The sequence below is a fragment of the Trichechus manatus genome, unplaced genomic scaffold, assembly GCF_000243295.1.
Source record: "Trichechus manatus latirostris isolate Lorelei unplaced genomic scaffold, TriManLat1.0 scaffold00057, whole genome shotgun sequence".
NCBI lineage: Eukaryota > Metazoa > Chordata > Mammalia > Sirenia > Trichechidae > Trichechus > Trichechus manatus.
Window position 1 is genome coordinate 11,759,259 of NW_004443993.1, and position 22,792 is coordinate 11,782,050.

The window sequence follows — 22,792 nt, forward strand, 5'->3', positions numbered from 1 at the left end:
ATTATTTTGTATTGATTATATGTGGATGTGACAATATTTTGGATGTTCCAGGTTAAATAAGATGTTCGTTGTTGTTGTTGGTTGCTGCTGAGTTGATTCCAACTCACAGCGACACCATGTGACAGAGTAGAACTGTCCCATAGGCTTTTCAAGGCTGTAATCTTTACTGGGAGCAGATTGCCAGGGCTTTCCTGCTTGGGGCTACTGGGTGGGTTTGAACAGCCGACTTGTTGGTTAGCAGCTGAGTTCTTAACCATTGCACCACCAGGGCACCCTTAACCCTTGGAAACTGCTCTTCTTCCACGCTTGAAGGTCATTTACCCTGAGCCACCAGAGTCTCCCCTCTCCCTGCCCCCACACCCCTCCAAGGTGGCCTGGAAGAGCCAGAGCCTCTAGGAGGGGGCAGAAGGACCAGAGAAAGGGGCCTTGCTGGGCAACCCGGGGCAATGCCCTCCCCTCTCTGGGCCTCAGTCTCCTCATCTGGACAAGACACCCAGTGTCCCCAAGTGCCCCCTCCCTCATCCCTCACCAGCTCTGACCATCTGTAACTTCCTGCCCACGCCCAGCTGGAGGGAGAGGGGCTGGCCTGGCAGCTGTCTTGTGGGGGGGCACAAAGATGTCCCTAGCTGCCCTCAGCCTCCCCTGACTCCCTGGGCGCAGGGCCAGGGCGGCAACTGCAGCTCTGACACGGGGGCGGGGGTGGGGTGGGGGTGGGCAGCCACAGGTGCAATGTAACGCTTCCCGCTTCTGTGGGCTCCTTGGGGGCCGTGCCCTGCCTGTGTGGATGGGCACGCCAGTAGGTTGCCAACACCCACATTCTTGCACTCACACAGGTGGACATGCAACACTGGTATACGTGAAGAGGGGTCTGCGTGGTGGCGGGGTGGCGGGAGGGGACCTTTTATAAGCTAGCTCACTATTTTGGAGCCTTCGCTATATGCTAAGGGCTTTTACGGGTTGTTAATTGCCGCTGAGTTGGCCCCCAACTCATGGTGACGCCATGCACAACAGAACAAAACACTGTCTAGTCCTGCTGCATCTCCATGATGGGTTGCAGACCCGACCCTTGTAACCCATAGGGTTTTCACTGGCTGATTTTTGGAAGTTGATTGCCAAGCCTTTCTTCCTAGTCTTAGTGTGCAAGCTTCACTGAAACCCGTTCAGCATCCTAGCAACATGTAAGCCTCCACCACAGACAAGTGGTGGCTGTGCAGAAGGTGTACTGGGTGGGAATCGAACCTGGGTCTCCACGTGGAAGGCGAGAATTCTACCACTGAACCACCCGTGCTCAACGGCAATGGGTGGGTATCTATTTAAATTCCTGGGCACCTCCTAGGCTCACTTTGTAGATGTGGAAGTAAAAGCACAGACAGGCTGACTCACTTGCCCAAGGTCACACAGCTGTCCAGAGGGCAGAGTTAGGACTAGAACCACAGTGATGATGATAATAATAGTAATTATATTGTTGTTGTTATTATCATGGAGTCCCTGGGTGGCACAAATGGTTAAGCGCTCAACTATTAGTTGAAAGGTTGGTGGTTCAAACTCACTCAGAGGTGCATTGGAAGAAAGGCCTGGCAATCTGCTTCTGAAAGTCCCCAGCCTAGAAAACCCTACGGAGCAGTTCTGCTCTGCACACGTGGGGTCGCCGTGAGTTGGAATTGACTTGATGGCAACCAATGACCACAACAACAATAACAAAGAATGTTTGAGCACTTGCTGTATGCCAGGCCCTGGTTGTGCGGTAACTAATTTAACCCTACACAGCCTGGAGAAGTGGATAGGGCAGGAAACCAAGGCCTATTGCTGGTAAGTCACTTGCCAAAGGTCACATGGCTCAGGCAAAGCAGGACTTGAATCTGGGCCGTCTGGCCAGAGACCAAGCCCTTGACTTCTCACGACACTCCCAGCTCAGCCTCCTGGTCTGCACCCGGTCCCCGTGGGCTCCCCGCCGGCTGTGTTGACGGCACCCCCACCTGTTCACCCTTCTGCACCACAAACCAGGAGCCTGTAGGCCTCCCGCCACCACTATAAATATTCGGTCAGCTGGCATCCGGGCCTCGCAACCGAGCAGCCACTTCCCCTGCACAGACAGACGGCGGGTGCACCTGGCTGCCCGGCCCGGAAGCCTGTCACCCCTCTGCCGCCCAGACACCTGGGGCAGATGGCATGGCCCAGCTTCACGGAGAGCCGTCAAGGGTCATAGGTGAACCGGGGTTTCAGAGCAGAACTGGGGGCTCCCTCACCCTCTCCTGGAGCTGGGGAGAGGATCCAGGAAGGGAGTGAGCATTGATTGAGCGCCTCCTGTATGCCTCTCAGGGATCGTCAGCTCTAATTCTCACCGTGGCCCTGTTACGCAGACACAGTTCTTATTCTCTCCATTTTACAGACAGGAAAACTGAGGCTAGGTTCCTGGGTGGTACAAACGGTTTGCGCTCAACTACCAACCTAAAGGTTGGCAATTTGAACCCACCCAGTGGCACCGTGAAGAAAGGCCTGGTGATCTGTTTCCATAAAGATTCGAAACCAAAAACCAAACCCACTGCCATCGAGTCAATTCCAACTCATATCGACCCTATAGGACAGAGTAGAACTGGCCCATAGGGTTTCCAAGGCTGTCATCTTTACAGGAACAGGCTGCCACATCTTTTCTCCCACGGAGCGGCCGGCGGGTTCGAACCACCATTTCAGTTAGCAGCCGAGCACTTAATCACTGTGCCACCAGGGTTCCCTTCCATAAAGATCACAGCCAAGGAAACCCTCTGGAGCCGTTCTACTCTGTAACACACGGGGTCATCATAAGTCGGAATCAACTCGACAGTAATGGGCTTCGTTTTGGTAAACAGGCTCAGAGAGGGAATCCCAGCTCACACAGCTGGGAGCAAACATGGGCGTAGACTGACGCCCCGTGACACAGATGGGCACCCTCCCATGCCCTCGCGCTCACCCTTGTGTTCCCAGCACAGCACCCAGGACCCATTTCCCTGTCTTCATCCATCCTCGGGTACATGCCAGGGGCGGAGGGGGCAGGCAAGCCTCAGTCAGGTCCACATGGCCCTACTTGGCCCCATCACTGTCACCTTCCTGCCCTCAGCACTCCCGTCCCCCAACTCTGAGACCCCGGCCCAGAGAGGGCAGAATTTTGCCCTACGTCACACAGCAAGTCAGGGCCAGGACTATAGCTGGCTCTGGTCTCCTGTCTCCAAGGCTGAGACTTTTCCTCCGGCCACTGAGCTCAGCACGCATTCAGTGGAGACTCCAGCCCCAAGGCTTGCTCACGGTAGGTTCCAGTATGTTTCATCCGTATTAACTCATTTCCTCGCAGTATATTCTGGGCCTAGGAGCCTGGGTACAGCAAGCAATTTGCACTCGGCTGCTAATCAAAAGTTTGGCAGTTTGAACCCCCCCAGTAGTGCTGCGGAAGAAAGGCTTGGCAATCTGCTTCTGTAAAGATTCTAGCTCGGGAAAGCCTATGGGGTAGTACTACTCCGTGACACAGGGATCGCCGTGAGTCGGGGGCCGACTGGCCGGCAGCTAACAACAACAGCATTCCAGGCCCACCGTTCTCATTATCTAGAAGACCGGGAAGCTGTGGGCTCCGCTCCATACCCTCAAAGGTCTTTTAGTTTAGTTTTTTTCTTTTTTTAAAAGATGAACCCTGGTGGCGCAGTGGTTAAGAGCTTGGCTCCTAACCTAAACGTCAGCAGTTTGAATCCACCAGCCGCTCCTTGGAAACCCTATGGGGCAGTTCTACTCTGTCCTGTGGGGTTGCTATGAGTCCGAATCGACTCGACGGCAATGGGTTTGGGTTTTGTTTTGTTTTCAAAGACTCAGGGTCCTTGGGTTCTAATGCCAGCTCTGCCTCTAGGTTGCTGCGTGACCTTGGGCAAGTGGCCAACCATCTCTGGGCCTCTGTTTCCTTGTCTGTAACATGGGAAAGGTAACATTCCCTTCCTCCTTGGGTGGTGGAAAGAATTTAAAAAGTTAAGACGCACGATGAGCTCCAAATCACATCTGGCACGCAGGAGGCACTCTGTTAGCGTCCGCTGTATTATTATCAAAGGAGCCCTGGTTAAAGTGCTTGGCTGCGAACCGAAAGGTCAGCGGTTCGAACCCACCAGCCACTCCACGGGAGAAAGATATGGCAGTCTGCTTCCGTAAAGATTTACAGCCTTGGAAACCCTATGGGGCAGTTCTACTCTGTCCTGTGGGGTCGCTATGGGTCGGAATCGACTCGACAGTAATGGATTTTGGGTTTGGTTATGATTATCACTACCGGTTAAACACTTGACTATTAGCTGAAAGGTTGGTAGTTCAAACCCACTCAGAGGCACCTCAGAAGAAAGGCCTGGTGATCTGCTTCCAAAAGGTCACAGCCTTGAAAACCCTACGGAGCAGAGTTCTATTCTGCACACCTGGGGTCGCCATGGGTGAGAATCGACTCAATGCCAACTAGCAAGAACATCACCACTACATCCCTGTATACCTTTAATACAAGACTTTTAAAAAATGTCTTCTGTTTTATTTAATAGACCTTATTTTCTAGAGCAGTTTGAACTTTACGCAGAAACAGTGCAGAAAGTACAGACAGGTCCCCGGTAACCCCTCCGCCCTGCACACTGTGTCTTTTATTAAAGCATCAAACATTTTAACAATTATTTTTCTACATCTGATGCACGTCAGTTATTTCTTAAACAATGATATCTGAAGTCCAATAAGACGATCGTTGACTCCCTGGGTGGTGCAAACATTTAAGCATTTGACCACCTGCAGAAAGGTTGGTGGTTGGAACCCACCCAGAGGCAACTTGGAAGAAAGCCCTGGTGATCTGCTTCCCAAAGGTTACAGCCTTAAAAACCCTATGGAGCACTGTGCTACTCTGCACACATGGGGTCTCGCCATGAGTTGGAATTGACTCGAGAGGCAACTGGTTTGGTTTTTTTGGTTATCATTATCGCTACCGTTACTATTGTTTCTCAGTTCCACCTGGGAGGGGTTGACGATCCCCTCCCCAGGTTTCTCCGGGCGCCCACCCTGCCCCTCCCCCTGGCAGCCCCTTTAGCAGCTGCGGGCGTCTCAGCGGCCCCTGCCCACGGCGCCATTCCTGGTGCTGGCCTGCGGGAGGTTGCCACGGAGCAAGGCGGGAAGAGAAGAGCGCCACAGCAGCATCAGCAGATGGGCACCATCTGGCCCGGCGGCTTGGGCGGGCCTGGCACCCCCTCCCCTGCTGCCCCTGGCTTGGTGCCTGCCCACCCGCCCGCGCCTCGGGTTTCTCAGGCAGCAGAGGTGGGCGGGGAGACCTGGCTAGGCTGTGGGCCCTGGGCAGGCGGCTTCCCTATCTGGCCCCTACTTCCTTGGGGTTCCTCCTGAAACACAAGGCAAGTCACGAACTCCTGCTCCCCGCGTTCCAGGCTTCCCACTGCCCTCACCATGAAGCCGCCCAGCTGACCCGCCTCAGCTCACTCTCCTCTCTCTACTTCCCACGCTCCAGGCCAATCCGCCCCAGGGCCTTTGCACAGACAGTGCCCCTGCCTGGTGCACCCGTGCCCCAATCTCTCCCTTGTGGCTTCCTCACCTCCTTTAGGCTCACCTTGAAGGCGCCTCCTCAAATAACTACAGAATGCCTGCCTGGAGCATTGCACCCTTTAAGAAGAATTATCTACGTGAGAGCAAAATGCCAGCAGGAACCCTAAAGCAGGGGCAAGGGCTTTAGGAGGCCGAGAGGTGAAGTTCATGATGGTGAAGCCATAGGGGCAGAGATAGAACGGAGACGCGATGTGATGTGTGTAGCCACCGTCAATGAACTGTATATATAAAAACTGTTGACCAGGTGTATGTGTTATTGTGTATATTTTTACAAAAAAAAGTCACCTCTCAGGGGGCCTTCCCCATCACAGTGGTCCCCCCCCCGCCCCACAATCCCCTGCTTTGTTTATCTGTTGCCATGGCAACAGATGACGATTCCTGCTAATTTAACTGAATGGTCTGCTTCCCTCCCTCCTCCCCACAACTGTTGCACTCGGGGTCCCCAAAATGCAGCTCATGTCACCCCCATCATGGTCCCCCAGCTGTCCCCTGGACCGCCCCCAGGCACACACCGCGTCCAGCGCCTGGAATCACGCCCTTGTGGCTGCGGCAGCGCGAGATGGACATCTGGGGCGGTCAAATTCTGTCCCAGGAGATGGCATCAGTTCTGACGTGCTGGCAGACTTGAACCAAGGGGACCTCTGCACAGCTGGTCCCCCTCCCCAACAATTAACCTGAGGATGCAGGCCTGGGAACCCCCAGTGGGGTGTGACCCTGTCAGTGTACCCAGTGTCCCCTGGGAGAGATGGAGGCTGAGGCCCAGGGGAGCCAGGCCTTGTCTGAGGACATGGGGCATCCTGGCCAGGCGCCAGGGACCCACGAGTGGGCTGCACAGCTCTCCTGCCCTGCGTCCACCTCAGGCAGACTTGACGCAGTCCAGGAGGACCCCAGGGAGGGCAGCGTGTGGGGAGGCGTCTGCTGGGTCTCTCCGTATCTCCCTATGTCTCTCTGGGTGTCTCCATGACTCTGGGTCTCTGTATCTCTCTGCATCTCCCTTTGCCTCTGTGTCTCTGTGTCTCTGGGTGTGGGTCTCCCTGTCTCCTTGTGTGTCTCTGTCTGTCTTGAGGCTCTGAGGTTCCCCATTGATCCATTGACATAGATCACCATTATCTGTCCTGCTTCTGACATTGGAGGCGGTGCCCACGGATGCCCCGCCCCTCCCAACCCCTGCCCAGCCCCCTCCAGAGGCCCACAAAGCCCCACCCCCATCGCACCCTCCCTGTCAACCCCAGGGCCACAGCCGCCCAGCATTGCTGATGAAAGCCAGATGCTGCGTTGTGACCTGGGCTGGGACCCCTCCAGCCCTGGGGACCATCACGGTGGGAGGAGGCAAAGTGGTGGCCAATCCTTCCGGCTGTCAGGTTGCCAGCTGCCAGCTCCAGGACACAGACTGCGCCCTGGCCCAAAACGTGGATGAGGGTCCTGGGAAAAGGTCGGGGAGCTGGAGCTTGGCCTGAGGGCCTGGTAGGGGGGCAGCCTTAGCCTGGGGACCCCGAACAAGACCTTAGCCTTTGGAGTCCCAAAATAGAGACTATAGCCCTGGAGGTAGCCAAGCCATGCTTACTGGGCGCCCCACATCATACGCCATGATGTCCCTCAGCGCCTTCTTTTACTGAGGGCGGAGGCCTGGGGGTGGGTGTCAGTGAGAGGGAGAAACTGCTTGGGTCCAAATTCCCCAGCTATGGGACCTCAGGCAGGGCTCATCCTTTCTTTGAGTCTGTTTTCCTTATCTGTAAAGTGGGTACAACAACAGTACCTGCCTCCTAGGTATGGTGTCGCTATGAGTCAGAATCGACTTGACAGCAACAAGTACGGGTAGGGCTGCTGTGAGAATGGAAAAGAATTGCTAAGCTATGCAGAGCCTCCAGAAGAATGCTGGGGAGAGAGAAAGTGCATCTAGCAGTTGGGGTTTTGAAGGATGAGTAGGAGTTTTTCATATGCGGAAGGGCATTCCAGGCAGAGAGAACAGCATGGCTTGGGGCTTTTGGGAAATTATAATCCTGATGATGCTGATGATAAGGAGCCCTGGTGGTGCAACAGTGAAGCTCTCAGGTGCTAACTGAAAGGTTGACGGTTTGAACCCCCCCAGTGGCTCCACAGGAGAAAAACTTGGCAATCTGCTCCAATAGAGATTACAGCCTAGAAAACCCTACAGGGTAGTACCTCTCTGTCACATGGGGTTGCTATGAGTCGGAAATCGACTTGACAACACCTAATAACAACAACGACGTGAACACCATTAGTAACAACAGTCAACTGAGCCCTCCTCATGTGCTCAAAGCCTGTCCTCACAGCCCCCAGAGGGTTATTGAGCAACTTACCATGGGCCCCTCACAGTCCCCCCCCAAATTGAGGAGGCCTATTCTGAGTTCCCCATTTTACTGGGAAAAAAACTGAAGCACAGAGAGGTTAAGCTACTTGCCCCAGGCTGCCCAGCCAGCAAGCGGCAGAGCTGGGGTTGGAATCCAGGTCCAGCTCTCCCCCCAAGACCCTCACTCCTGGCAAGCTAGGGCCTCTAGGCCCGGGGCAGGGTGGGGCACAGTCAGCAGGGATTTTCCTGGACAGCCAGGGCAGGCTGGGAGCAGCGGAGGCCGAAGCCTTGAACATCCTTGGCCGCTTGCGGGCAGGCTGGCTAGACCGGGGGGCAGAGGCGTGGCGGCCGGCCGGACGCGTACGAAGGTGTCTGGGGAGGCCTGGAAGCCTGGGCTGCCTGCTGAGTGAGGGGGGGAGGGGGCCGCGTGGGGGAGGGGAGGCAGCCGGAGATTGTGCTGACAGGGGCAGAAAACTCGCTTCAAAATTTTATCAGCTCAGCGCCGTGGCCGAGGAGGTGGGGGTGGGGCGGGCCGGCGGATGGATGCGGTGGGAGAGGCCTGGTCCTGCATAGCAATGAGGCCCCCGCAGCCCCCAGGGCCGCCGCTTCCCCTTGCCCACCACTGACCCACCTTGTCCACCCCGTGCCTGCATGCCCCTCAACGCAGCTTCACCTCTGGCCCCTCTCACTGAGGTGAGTGCTGCACGTGGGGGCGGATGCCAAGGTCAAAGTCAAGGAAGCAAGGTCAGGACTGGGGGCAGGACTGGCCCAGTGACACTTTCCCCTGGGAAACACCCTGTCCCTGGCCTCCCTCCCATACACCGAGGGCTGGGAGCCCCCCGATCTTACACGGACACTAGGAGGCGGCACAGCTGTTACCCCCATTGTACTGATGAAGCAGCTGAAGCACAGAGAAGCGATGTGACCAGGTCACACAGGTCTGTGCTGGGAGCCTGGGCAGCCGGCCCAGAGCTCTCCCTGCCCCCTCGCCACCTGGCCTCCCCTCCATGTGTGTTCATGTGGGGTCTGCCGGGGTGGGGGCTGGATTTGCAACCACAAGTGGGTCTGCGCTGGGCATTTACCCGTCTGATCAGCTCAGGCAGCCCTCGGGCATGTGCCGGGGGGGCTGGGTGGATGTGGCTGGGGGAGGTGGCTGTGCCCGCTCGTTTTTGCAGGGGGCACTGGATTCTGTCCACACGGAGATGGTCACAGCTGACAGTCCAGGTGGCAGGCTGGGGCTCAATGCATTACACACATGATCTTGTCGAATCTCTGCAGCCCAGTGGAGGCAGGGACTCTGATAACCCCCATTTGACAGATGGGGAAACTGAGGTCAGAGTCGGACACTCAAAGTCGGACCTGGTGACCCTAAGATGCTGGACCGCAAATCCAGCCTCCACAGTTTTACCCAGGTGACCACTGTCCCCTGGCATGCCCTCGAGCCCACAACTGCCCACCATCCCCCAGAGCTCAGTTCAAGCTGGGCCTCCTCTTCCAGGAAGCCACCGTGGATTTCCCCACCCTGATCCTAGGGCAAGCAAACACCCAGCTGGAAGGGCTGGAGAGGGGAAACTGAGGCCCAGAGAACTGCACAAACTTGTGACTTGTCAGGCCTCTGCCTGCTGTCTGAGAGTCGGGCAAGCATTGTTGACAGACGTGGGCCCAGGATCCTCCAACATTATCCCAAGAGCAGGCCTCCAGGACACGCTTGCTTGTCCCTCCACCATCCTCCTTTCTGTTCCTGACATGGCCACACCGCGTCCCTCAGACCTTCTGGGGCAGTTTCTCATCCCCTCAGACCCCAGGTCAGGTTCTGTCTCTACCTTCAGAGCCCCACGTTGCACCTGCCTCTCCCCTCAGGCTCCCACATTGTATATGCCTCCCCCCTCAGACTCCACATTGTGCCTGCCTCCTCCCTTGGACTCCCTTGTCCACCCTTGAGTCCCTGCATTGACTTCCTTCCTCCTCAGACCCCTCAGCTTAAGTTCTGCCTCTACCTTCAGACCCCCACGTCACACTTGCCTCCCCCCTCAAACTCCCCTTGCACAATATCTCCCCCATCAGGCCCCTGCGTGGCATCTCCTCCCCCATCGGACCCCACATTGCACCTGTCTCCCCTGTCAGACTCCACACAGCACCTGCCTCCCCCGTCAGACACCAAATTGCACCTGCCTCCCCCGTCGGACTCCACATTGCACCTGCCTCCCCCATCAGACTCCAAATTGCACCTGCCTCCCCCGTCGGACTCCACGTTGCACCTGTCTCCCCCGTCGGATGCCACACTGCACCTGCCTCGCCCGTCAGACTCCAGATTGCACCTGCCTCCCCCATCGGAATCCACACTGCACGTGCCACCCCCGTGGGACTCCGCGTTGTACCTGCCACCCCCGTCACACTCCACGTAGCACCTGCCTCTCCCATCAGATGCCCGCGTGCACTTGCCTCCCCCATCAGACTCCACACGGCACCTGCCTCCACCTTCAGACTGCAGATTGCACCGTATCTCCCCCCTCAGACCCCTGCATCACTTCCACCTCCTCCACCGGACTCTCACTGAACTCTACGTTGCACCACGTCTCCCCCTTCAGGCCCCTGCACCACCTCGGCCTCCCGCCCCGCCCCGCCCCGCCCCGTCGCCCCGCCCCTCACCTCGCTCGCGCACGAGGTAGGCCAGGTAGAGGTCGAGCTCCGCCCCCGTCCCATCGCCCCGCCCCGTCGCCACGCCCCTCACCTCGCTCGCGCACGAAGTAGGCCAGGTAGAGGTCGAGCTCCTTGACCGCCACGCCGATGTGGTGCGGCTGCACGCAGAGCACGGGGTGGCCGCACTGCGCCGCCTTGACCAAGCGCTCGCCGTCGGTGCTCTCGAGCGGGATGCCCTTGAAGAGGATGACCATGACCAGGTCGAGCCGCCACACCTTGTCGGCCTGACGCAGACAGTCGATGCGGCGCATCTTGCCCTTCTGGTCGGGGTTGGAGAGCACGCAGCCCGGCGCCTTCTTGCCCGTGATGGCCAGCACGAAGTCCTCGCGGCACTCGGGCCGGATGTCCTTGCGCAGCTTGGCCAGCAGCCGCGACGCCCACTTCTGCTTCACCTCGGCCTTCTCGCCCAGCAGCTCGTCCTTTACCGCCCGCTCCTCGTCCTTTGACATCCGCTTCTCGTGCTTCTTGAAGTACTTGCGCTTCCGCGCCTGCAGGTTGAACCAGGTGTAGGCGAAGGCGCGGACGTGAGGCAGCAGCGCCTCGATGAACGGGTGGAACTCATCCTGTGCGGGAAGAGGCGAGAGGTCAGGAGGCTCCGGGACGCACCGCGGACCCACTGCCCAGGCTGGAAGGCTGAGGCCACAGGGGCCCCAGGCAAACCCACTGCATGGGTGGGGAGGGCTGTGCAGAAGTGGATGGGGGGGAGGGTCACTGCACACGCTTACAACCTGGGGACCCAGCAGAAGTTCATGCAAGAACCCATTGCCCAGTCGGGAAGACTGAGGCTTGGACTATGTCGGAGGCATGGGTCAAGACAGAAGGTCATGGAGGACCACCGTAAACCTCAATATGCAGATGGGGCAAGCTGAGGACCCCGGGGAAGAAGGTATATCCAGGGCGGAAGTTGATGGAGGGCCCATTGTACAGAAGGGAAAACTGAGGTTGGGAGAATGGGATGTCATGAACCCCTTCTCTGCCTGCCAGAACCAGCATCAGTGAACTTCTTTTTGGTAAAGGACCTAGTGAATACTTTTAGCTTTGCAGGCTATACGGTGTCTGTTCCAACTACTCAACTTGAAAGCCGCTGTAGACAAAGGATGGCTGTGTGCCAATAAAACTTTATTTACAAAAGCAAGAGGTGGGCATTCAGCCCAGGGGCCATAGTTTTCAGACCTCCTGCACTAGAGTGAAAGTCCCTGGGTGGTGCAAAAGGTTTATACTTGGCTACAAACCAAAAGGTTGGCGGTTTGAACCCACCCAGTGGTGCCGTGGAAGAAAGGCCTGGCAATCTGTTTCCATAAAGATTACAGCCAACAAAACCCTATGAAGCAGTTCTACTGTGTAACACATGGGGTTGCCAGGAATTGCAACTGACTACGGCAACGGGTTTGGGGTTTTTTTTGTTTGCACTGGAGTGTGAGCTGCTGCGTCCCCAAGTACCAGGAACAGGGCCCAGCACACGGTACGTGCTCAATGAATAGGAGGAGCCAGACTCAGAGAACTGGCGCTTGGGGTCCGTCCCTCAGATCTGCTGCAGGGGCCAGGAAAGCTGAGGCCCAGGAAGGCAAGAGATCAGAATGCACCAGGATTAAGGGTGGGGGAGTGGAGGATCCCCAGAGAGATCTTCTACCCTGTCCGCTTTCACTTCCCTGTCCACGAACCCACTGTACTGATAGGGAAACTGAGTCCAGAGAAGGGGCACTTAGCCGTGAAGTTACAGAGCTGGAGAGAGGGGCCCCTGGGGCCAGCTCGTCCTGCCCTGTCCCTCACAGACCCATTACACAGGAGGAAAATTAAGGCCACGGAGGCTCCAAGACCCAGCCAGAGTTGTAACTTCACCATCCCCAATCACGCCCATTCTGTGTCGCAGAGCAGCCACGAAACCCATTTTACAGCTGACAAAGCTGAGGCCTTAAGACGCAGCCCCAAGGGGCAGAGCTGGGACTGGAACCCGTACCCATCTGACCTCCCCACGCAAACAACCACATCCCAGCTGGGCTGTCCTTCGGAGAGCAACGTGGGGCTATGGCAAGTCCCCGGTCCCCTTCCCTGGGTGAGGGAGGGCCTGTCCCCTTCTCTCCATTGCTCAGCAAGGGAAACTGAGGCTGCAGAGGTCCAGGACCTGGGCTATCAACCTCAAGTGGTGTGAAATTGCAGGAGAAAGGCAAAGAAGAAACACTTCAGCCCCACCGCCCTGCTCTTGCTCCTATAGGTGCCAGGCTCCTTGGAAGGTGACATCTCTTTCTAGCTTACTCACCCATTCTCCTCCTCCCAGCTCTCAAAGGGCTGTATTATTACTACTGCTACTATTATCGTTAAGGTCCCCGGGGGGGCGCAAATGGTTCACACTCATTTAGTAACCTAAAGGTGAGCAGTTCTAACCCACCCCGTGGCACCATGAAAGAAAGGCCTGGCAATCTGCTTCTATAAAGGTGTGTTGCTGTTGTCGAGTCATTTTCAACTCCTGGCGACCCCACGTGTGCAGGGTAGAGCTGCTCCATAGGATTTTCAAGGCTGTGGCCTTTCGGAAGCACATCGCCAGGCCTTTCTTCCGAGGCATCTCTGGGTGGGTCCGAACTGCCAACCTTTCAGTTAGCAGCCGCGAGCTTAACTGTTGTGCCACCGGGACTCCTCTCCGTAAAGGTTACAGCCAGGAAGCTCCTGCGGAGCACAGTTCTACTCTGACACAATATGGGGTTGCCAGGAGTTGGAATCGACTCCACAGCAACAGGGCTTGCTTTGGTTTTTATTTTTACTATTACTGTTAGCAATGCTATTATTCTTCTTGTTGCTATTGATAGTGTTGTGGTTACGATTATGTTGGTTCTTTGCAACCTTCTGGGAGGCAGAAAAAGGCCTGAGGTTTGGCTTCCCATTGCATAAAGGGAAAACTAAGGCTCTAAGACGGTGCGGCGACCTGGCCAAAGCCCCCAGGATCTCAGGGCCTGGATGAGGAGGAGAACCAGGACCCTGACCCCATGAAGGCCATCAACCCCTCTTCTAGAACAGCCTGTTCTCCAGGGTGCTGGGGTCTCAGGGACCCAGACTCCTCATCTGCTTTCTAGATGGCATGGCCGGGTCAGTCCCACCTCCGGGCCTGGACACACACCGTGTCCCCCGCCTGGAATGCCCTCCCTGCTCTGTGCTCCATTTTCCCCAGGGCCACCTCCGGCCATTGGGGTGCGAGGGGACGACATCAGATTTCACCTATTACTGGGGCTCTGAAAATAGCCACCCGCCCTCACCAGGGTGCGGCAGGATGGGGCTCGTGCCAGCCCAGTTCCCTACTCCAATGTTCCCCCGAAGGGTGAGTCACCACAACAGCTGTGGCGGGGACTGGGCTTGGGCCCTTTTCCACAGCCCCCCCACACCCAGCTGACCTCCTGAGGCCGAGGAGGACTGAGGCAGCCCACCCCAGCCAGTCCCACTCTAAGCTGAGGGCTGCTTTTCCTGGCCCAGGATGCTGCTCCACACGCCAGGCCCAGAGACAGGGAGGAACTCACCTGGGGTCACACAGCGGGTCGGCAGAGCCGGGACCAGAGCCCAGGCTGTCGAGCCAGAGAAGCGGGTCAGCTGGGGGGTATTGATCAAGATACAAGTCACTTCCCAGGGAGAGAGCGCCAGGTGGGCATAGGGCCAGGACAGCCGGTGTCAATGTTGGACCATGGCTGCCACCCAAGATAAGAGGCAGTTAGCAAGGCACAGCTGGGGCATCAGCTGATGGGGGACGGGTGACTGGCCCCCAGACCCCTCTTCCCCTGAGCCTCCCTCCCTCTGAGCCGGTCCCACTTCTGAGACCCTCTATCCCTGAGTTCCTTTTCTCTTCTGGGCCCCTCTGCTTTGCGCCCCACTCCCTCTCTGAGTCTCCCTCCCCAGGCCCCCTTCTCTCTTCTCTGGAGAACAGTGCCAGGGAGGCAGGCAGGGCCGGGCGCCCACGTCACTGGTGACCCCAACTGGTCATGGAGGCAGGGAGATAAACAGCCAGTAACTGGGTCACGGACCTGCTGCCCCGTCCTCCCCAGGAGGTTAGGCTGGGTGAGAGGCGGGACCCATCCCTTTCTTTGTCTCAGAAGACCTGCAACAACCAGAGCCCCTTCTGCCCAGGCACCTCCCAATGCCGTCATGGCTGAACGGGCAAAGGAGATACCCAGGGCAAGCTGGATGGTGACAATCGTCCCAAACCCCTACACATCCTCAACGCCCTGGCTCCAGTGTCCCCTCCTTCAGGCGGCATTTCCTGCTTTCCCCAGGCTCTGCCAGACCCAGCATGAACCACCTGGGGCTGGGAGTCTCTGAGTCCAGCTCTGTTGTACCCCCTCAACCCTGAGGCCCAGCACCGAGGCCCCCATTGCTGGGCAGACCCTGAGATGGAATGAGACTGGGTGACATTGGCGTCCATTCACCATCTGTATGCTGCCCTTGGGGCCCGAGGTTCTCATTCTGTAGAGTGAGCAGAAAAGGACACTGCAGCCTGATGGGTTGGGAGGCGAAGGTGCATCCATTGCCCAGGTGACCCGAGATGGAAGGGGTGGGGGCCAAGACCAGCCTTTCCCAGAAACCCCAGCTCGGCCCAAAGAGGGCAGTGGCAGCTGGGAGGTAGACACTTGGATTCAAGCCCTTATTGGGTCCATATGTACTGGACAACTGTGCATTGTCCTCTCTGTGGTCCTCCCACCCTGACAGTTCAGGGCAGCAAACCAGGGGCATGGGACCCCAATTCTCAAACCAAAAGGATTCTTGGATGAACTCTTTCTCCTGCACTTATTCAGTGACTCAACAATCATGATTGAGCATCTACCTTATTCACCTCCTGAGCACATATCCTGAACTCCTACACATCCATCAAAGTCCTGACTCCAGTGCCCCCTTCACATGGCTGGGAAGTGGCAGAGCTCATATTTGAACCCAGGCCCATCTGGCACCAGAGTCAGGGTTCCTTGTTATTGTTGTGTGCCATCGAGTCGATTCCAACTCATAGTGACCCTATAGGACAGAGTAGAACTGGGAGCAGATCTCCAGGCCTTTTATCCCCCAGAGGCACTGGTGGATTTGAACCGCCGACCTGATGGTTAGCAGCCAAGCACTTAGATGATTCCTCTTCCCAAGCGCAGAGCACCAGAACTTGTGAATAGCTCTTATCTAACCCTGCAAGGGAGGGATTCATTTGGTTGTTCAACAGTTACTGAGTGTCTACTATGTGCCAGCCCTGTGAACAGCGCTGGGGACCTGGCAGTGACCTGGGCTCAGCTCTTGTCAGGCTTCTGATTTGCAGCAACGCTGGATGTGAAACAGGCAAACAAACGTGTAATAAAATGGCAAGTTGAGCAAAGTGTTCTGAGAAAATTTAAAACAGTTTGAGGAGGCGGAAATCCCTAGAAGGTCATCCTTTTAGCTGGGGGGTCATCAGGGAAGGTCTCCTGCAGGAGGGGAAATGAGCAAAGACATGAAACATGACAGTCCAGGTAGGAGCCTTCCAGGTGGGGGAAACAGCATGTGCAAAGGTCCTGAGGCAGGACTGTGCCTCATGTGTCAGAGGAATGAATGGCAAGGAGGACCCTGTGGCTGGAGAAAAGAAGAGAGACTGCAGGAAGGTGAGGCCAGGGAGGCGACAGGACCAGGCCATGTAGGGCCTTGCAGACTGCAGGGAGGCATCTGGGTAAACTGAGTCCAGAGATTGGGAACTGCCTGTCCTAAATCCAAGACAGAGCCCTGGATGTCCTGACTTCCTGCTCTGTGCCTTGGTTTCCCCCAGGAGGACAATGGGGGCGGGCTGAGCCAGAGGGGGTAGGGGTGAGGGAGAGAGAGATGGAATGAGGCTGTGCCTTTTAGGGGATGAGCCTTTACTGAGCTCCAGGCTTTGTCGAGGGAACCACCACTTCACCCACTTTCCGGAGGAGGAGACTGAGGCACCAAGCACTGAAGTCACCTGCCCAAAGTCTCACAGCCAGAAAGAAGCCAAGCTAGGACTCACACCCAGATCCCTCTGAGCTTGGACCTCCCGGCCCCCACAGCCTCACTCACCAAGCACATGGCCTGGCCCTGCCTGCTCTCCCTGGCTCCCACGTGGCTCCCTCACCAGCTTGGTCCTGGGTCACCCACCGTCTCCTCAAGGAGGCCTGCCCCCCAAAGCAGCTGCCTACGCTGTCCTGTGCTGCACCTCGTTTCCTGCCTGTCTCCCCCTCAGGAGGGCACAGATTTTAACTGTTTGGTGTCCTAGCGTGGGGCCCTGGTGGCACAGTGGTTAAGAGCTCGGCTCCTAACCAAAAAGTTGGCAGTTTGAATCCACCAGGCGCTCCTTGGAAACCCTATGGGGCAGTTCTACTCTGTCCTATAGGGTCGCAATGAGTTGGAATCGACTCAATGGCAATGGGTTTGGTTTGTGTTTGTGTGCCCTTGCTCAGTAAAGACACAATCTTCTCCTCTGCCTAAGTTACCCCCATTCATGCACCCCACTTTACAAAGGATGCTGGTATCCACCTAGGTCTGGCCAAACTCAGGGAGACTCTGGACAGGGCTGGGCAGGGAAAAAAGACCAACAGAAAGAGCTTCTGGGGGTCAGGGTCCGGGTCTGGTGGGGTCACCACTGTCCCCATCACCTGGCCCAGGGCCTGGCTCAGGCTAAGCAAATAGTGACAGAATGAAGGGAGGGTATGTTGGAAAATGCCTACAGGATGTTTAACCCAATTGTTAATTTAGCAACCATCGCAACCACAATGGAACTTATTTGGCACCTACTGTATACCAGGCACAGGGTGGGGGTGGGGGGTTAACCCAACTGTTCGTTGAAAAACAACCACAATTGCCATGGCACTTATTTGGTGCCAACTACATACTGGCACCGAGTGTTTAACCCAACTGTTGGTGGAGCAACAATCACAACTATAATGGCACTTATTTGGCACCTACAGTATACCAGGTACTGGGTGTTTAACCCAACTACTGGTGGAGCAACAATCATAATCACAACGGCACTTATTTGCTGACTACTGTATACCAGGCACCGAGTGTTTAACCCAACTGTTGCTGGAACAACATCCACAATTGCAGTAACATTTATCTAGTGCCTACTGTATGCCAGGCACTGGCTGTTTAACCCAATGGTTTAGCAACAATCACAACCACAACAGCACTTAGTTGGCACCTACTGTATACCAGGCACTGTGCTAACGGTAGACCGTCTGGGGAAAGCAGGATTATGTTCCCCATTTTCTGTGGGGGGAGAGAGGGAGTGAGGCTCAGAGAGACGGAAGTCCCTTCTCCTAACCAGCAGTCATGCATTCAACAAACATCCATTTGACAAGCATTTTTGAACACCTCCTGTGTGCACGGCCCCATACCGAGGACCTCAGAGGTGTCCCGCCTCCCCAAATCCCCAAGGAGGTGAGGATGACTGTCCCCTTCGTTCCACAGTGAAGAAACTGACGCGCGGAGGGGCTGGGTCACCTGCCCAAAGTCACCCAGCTGGGAAAGAGGAGACCTTGGTTCTGAACTTCCTAAGCAAGATTTTCACCAGCGTCTGCAGGACGCCCTAGGTCTCCGCCTCGGGGACCCCCATTAGGGCACGCCCGAGGCAGGCGAGGGCTGTGGACTCACAGGTGTGGGGGTGAGTGTGCACGTCTGTGTGCCGACTGGCATGTGTGCGCATGCATGTACACACGTGTGCAAACGTGTGCTGCACAGCACTGTGGCTGTGCGTGGTTCCGGCTCGTGGGGATCTGCACTGTGTACGGTGGGGCGCACACATGCCCAGGTGAGACGCCAGCACATGCGTGTGCGTTGGCGTGAACACGTGCATGTGGGGGGAGCTGGGCTGTGTGCAGCAGGGGGCCCAGCCAGGACACAGCGGTATTTCCTATCCATTTGGTATGAGACAGGGAGGGTGGGTGGCTCAGGCAGAGAGAGAGAGAGAAAGAGAGAGAGAGAGAGAGAGAGAGAGAACGCTGACTCGGCCAGAATCCCGGCTTTGTGATTTACGGGGCGCCCAGACCATCACGCTGAGGCACCTCCGCCGCAGAGAGGGGAGGGGGAGAGACAGAGAGAAATACTGAGATACCAAGAGACACAGAGAGACAGAGAGAGGAGAGAGCCACAGGAGTGGATGGAGCCTTCCAGAGGAGCCAGTTGGAGGCCATCACACCATGGGTGGGGGACACATGACAGGGGCACAGGGAGCACCCCCCACCCAGACCTGGCTGAACAGCCAATGGGAAGTGGCTGCAAACCCCAGCCTCGTCAGCTGCACTGTGCTGCTTTTGGCAGGCTATAGCCCTCTCTGGTCTTGGCCCTTCTCCCAGCCCTGAAGTACTGGGGACCCCCTAATGCCAGCCAATCCCCCAGCCCCCTCTGGAGCCCATGCCAGGCTCAGACTCCACTGCCTTGTGCTGCCCCCCATGCCCACAGAAGGTGCTTAATAAGAGCTGTTCAATCCAACCAAAGTTGGGGCCCCTCTCTCAGCCTCAGCTTCCCCCTGGAAACGGGGCAGTAGAAAGCAGGCCACCTGGAGAGGGAATAGGGTGAAGGAATGAAGGAGAAGATGAATGAATGAGGGAGGGGTGGCGCTGCATGGCCTGGGCCCAGGCCCAGCCCGCGGGCCAGGGAATCCTGGGCACTGCGGCCAAGAGGGATTTGGCCCCAAAGCCGGAATAACTAACGTGGCGGCAGGAGGGAGGGAGGGAGGGAGGGAGGGAGAGAGGGAGGAGGCCCGTTCCCGCCGGCAGGCAGGATCTATGGACGTAACGGCCGCTCCACACAGTTCCTCTTAAGAGTAAAAGTGAAATAGCATTTGAGTCACCGCCGCGCTGGGCACGGGGCTCCCAGGATCCTCTGGGCGCGGCGGGCAGGCCCGGGTGGCACAGGGCGGGCTGGCACCCAGCACCCAGCCCCCGCCCCCCACCGGCCGGGCTCCCACTATGGATCCGGGTCGGATCAGCTAAAAGGGAGCTATTTTCGGTTGGGCTCAGGTTGTAAAATTAGCCAGGGAAGGTGGCGGGGGGAGATGGTGAGACAGGGAGAGACAGAGAGAGGGGAGAGATGGGGAAAGACAGGGAGGGACAGAGATGGAGGGGCAGGGAGAGACAGAGAGACAAAGAGGGGCAGAGACGGAGAGACAGGGAGAGACAGAGAGACAAGGCGGGGCGGAAACGGAGAGACAGGGAGAGACAGAGAGAGGGGAGAGATGGGGAAAGACAGGGAGGGACAGAGATGGAGGGGCAGGGAGAGACAGAGAGACAAGGAGGGGCAGAGACGGAGAGACAGGGAGAGACAGAGAGACAAGGAGGGGCAGAGACGGAGAGACAGGGAGAGACAGAGAAACAAGGAGGGGCAGAGACGGAGAGACAGAGAGACAAGGAGGGGCAGAGATGGAGAGACAGGGAGAGACAGAGACAGCAGAGAGAGACAGGAGAGCTAGAGAGCTAGAAAGAGACAGAGATGGGGAGATAAGGAGAGACAGAGAGACAAAGAGGAGGGAAAGAGACGTGAGAGACAGGGAGAGAGGGACAGAGACACAGTCAGAGAGACAGGGAGACAGAGAGACAAAGAGTGGAAAGAGACAGAGAAACAGGGAGGGACACAGATGGAGAGACAGAGAGACAGGAGAGTTAGAAAGAGATAGAGATGAGAGAGGGAGAGAGATAGTCAGATACAGAGACGGGGAGTTGCAGATGAAGAGACAGAGAAGGGGAGAGAGATAGCAAGAGACAGAGACACAGAGAGAAAGAGAGAGAAAGAGACACAGAGACACAGGGTCTGAGGGAGACAGGGAGAGAGACACAGAGACACAGGGCCTGAGGGAGACAGGGAGAGAGACACAGAGACAGGGTCTGAGGGAGACAGGGAAGGGACCGAGATGGGAAGAGAAGAGATCAAGTGAGGAGAATGGTGGGTGATTAGGGAGACTGAGCCAGGCAGTCCAGGAGTGGGCGGGTCCCACCTCTGTCAGTCAGGCGCCATCTGGGTCCCCAGCAGGAGACCCCAGACCAGGCTGGGCCTGTGAGGGGCTGAGGGGGCAACCTGAGGGGGCTGCAGGGCTCCGCTCCGGGGCCTGCGCTAGCAGGGCAGTAAGCAGGGTACGGGAAGCCCAATCCCAGCCTGGAGCTCTCCGGTTCTCTCTGTCCCTGTCTCCATCTTCCTGGCTCCTCGTCTCTCTTGCACACCGCGACCCCAGGGTCTTTCTTAGCCCCCTGATTATCAGCTTTCTGCCTGGAGAAACCAACGCCAAGCCAACGCAGAGGCCAGTTCCCTAGGGCGGGCAGGCGGCGCTAGGTTCTCAGCACCACCTCCTCCCAGCAGTGTGGATGGAGGCCTATCTCCTGAGGAGTCCTGATGGGGAATTCCAGGGCGCAGTGACAAAAGGCGGCCTTCCAACCTCTCGCCTGGAATAGCCTGCCCTCGCTCCCGCTGGCTCGGCAGGCCCCCTGCACAGCTCTCCCTAGCAAGCGCAGGGGGAATGGCAGAGGGGGTGGGGGCCCCTCGGAGCCACCTGGGCTACCCTGTCCTCCACGGAAGCCCAGAGATGGCCAGGCTGTCCAAGGTCACACAGCAACCCCTGCCTGAACCCTGGCTGCTCTTGGGGACCTTTAGGAGGCTGGGTGGTGAAGGTGGGCTGGCAGTGTCTGTCTCAGGGGAACCCTTCAAAGCTGCCCACAAGGGGAAACTGAGGCCCGCAGAGGGGCAGGGACTGGCCCAAGGTCACCCAGGGGATCACGGGCAGGACAGGCCAGAGCCTCCTCAGCACCAGCCCCCACCTTCCATTGGGGGAGCCAAGAGCTCCCCAGTGGCAGCTGCAGGGGACTAGCGAAGATCCTACTGGAATGTGGAGACCCCAGGAGCATGAATGGAGGACCCCAGGCAGGGGCTGAGCTGGGCCCCAAGATGCTCCTAACACAGTGCTCCTTCAGTCCTCATTTTACAGTTTAGAGGCCCCGCTGCCCACCCCCAAAACCTGCCTTCCAGCCTTATCGCTTGGGGAAACCGAGGCCCGAGTCCCACTGGCAAAATGGGGGTGGAAAGTACAGCCTGAGGATCCCAGAGGGAGCCGGGCGGGAATCCCCGGGGTGCAGCCTGGGGGAGGGGTGACCGCCCCCTACCCACACCCCTCCTTGGTCCTTGCACAAGGGTTCGGCCTGGGGCAGTCTGGGAGTGCGGCCAGGGGTGAGAGGCTACGGGAGCGGGCAGGGGCAGGTGCCGGCTGGGGAGGGCGTCCGCAGCGCCGCAGTGGCCCAGCCAGACCCCAGCGCGCCCGGCCTCCGGCTCCTCCCGGTGGCGGCGGCTCAATACTCCAGAATCGATGCGGCGAAAATGCCGGGACAGTGTGCGGCGGGGGGGCGGGGGGGGACACCGAACCGGGACGCCAGAGATCCCCCTCCCCCCACCCGGGCGCCTCCAACTTGGCGCGCCCCCTCCCCCTCACGTACACGTGGGCCAATAATGGGGGGGGAAAGGCAGCCGAGACTGGGGCAGCGGGCAAGAGCTTGGGGTGGGGACCCGGGGACGGCAGAGGGTCCTCTTCTCAAGAAGCCCCAGAGGACAACCAAGACTCCCTGGGCTCCCCTTAGGGGCAGCCCTGACCCAGGCTGTGCCCTGGCTGGCGGGGGGGGGGCGCCCCTAGACCTTCCCGAATGGGAAGGGGCGCGTCCCGAGACGGGGGAGAGCGCCTGCAGCCCGAGACCCCGCGAACAGGGTACGGGAAAAGGTCTTGCGCGACGCAGGGCGGGGGGCCCCAGGTGGGGACCGGGCCCGGTCCGTGGAGGGGGCAGCCGGGCCAGGGCGGCGGGAGGGACGCGCGCCTTCTTCGTCCCGCCTCCTCCGGCTGCCCAAGTCCGGGATGCGGGGGGCGCGGGGCCGGGGTGCAGGGGCCGGGCCGGGGGCGTACCTGGGTCAGGCAGAGCGGGGACGAATACATCCCGGGCGCGGCGGGAGGCGCAGGGCCGGCCGGAGCGGCGCGCCGAACTTACTGAGTCATTTTTCCAACCCCCCCCCCACCCCGCGGCCGCGGCCGGCGCGCTCTCTTCGCCGCCCGCCTCCTCCCTCGGTCTCTCTCCTCCCTCCCTACTCCCTCCCTCCCTCTCTCTCCCTTCTCGGCGCCCGCCTCTCCTCCCTCTCTCTCTTTCTCTCTCCCTCTCTCCCCCGTCTCTGTCTCTCTCTCTGTCTCTGTCTCTCCTCCCTCTGGCAGTCTCTCCCCTCCTTCCCCCCAGT

At 58.0% G+C, this 22,792-nt stretch overlaps 1 protein-coding gene across 2 annotated transcripts in view; it reads right to left on the reverse strand.

Annotated features, from left to right (window-relative positions):
* Nucleotides 1-22,560, reverse strand: part of NFIC (nuclear factor I C) — a 72,327-nt gene extending 49,767 nt beyond the window's left edge. For both annotated transcript variants that reach the window (XM_004378477.2, XM_004378476.3), the window contains exons 1-2: nt 22,470-22,560; nt 10,629-11,160 (exon numbers count right to left, since the gene is read on the reverse strand). In XM_004378477.2, coding sequence (XP_004378534.1) covers nt 10,629-11,160; nt 22,470-22,499 — 562 coding nt within the window. In that variant the 5' untranslated portion in view covers nt 22,500-22,560. The remainder of the gene's footprint in view (nt 1-10,628; nt 11,161-22,469) is intronic.
* Nucleotides 22,561-22,792: the final 232 nt, after the last annotated feature.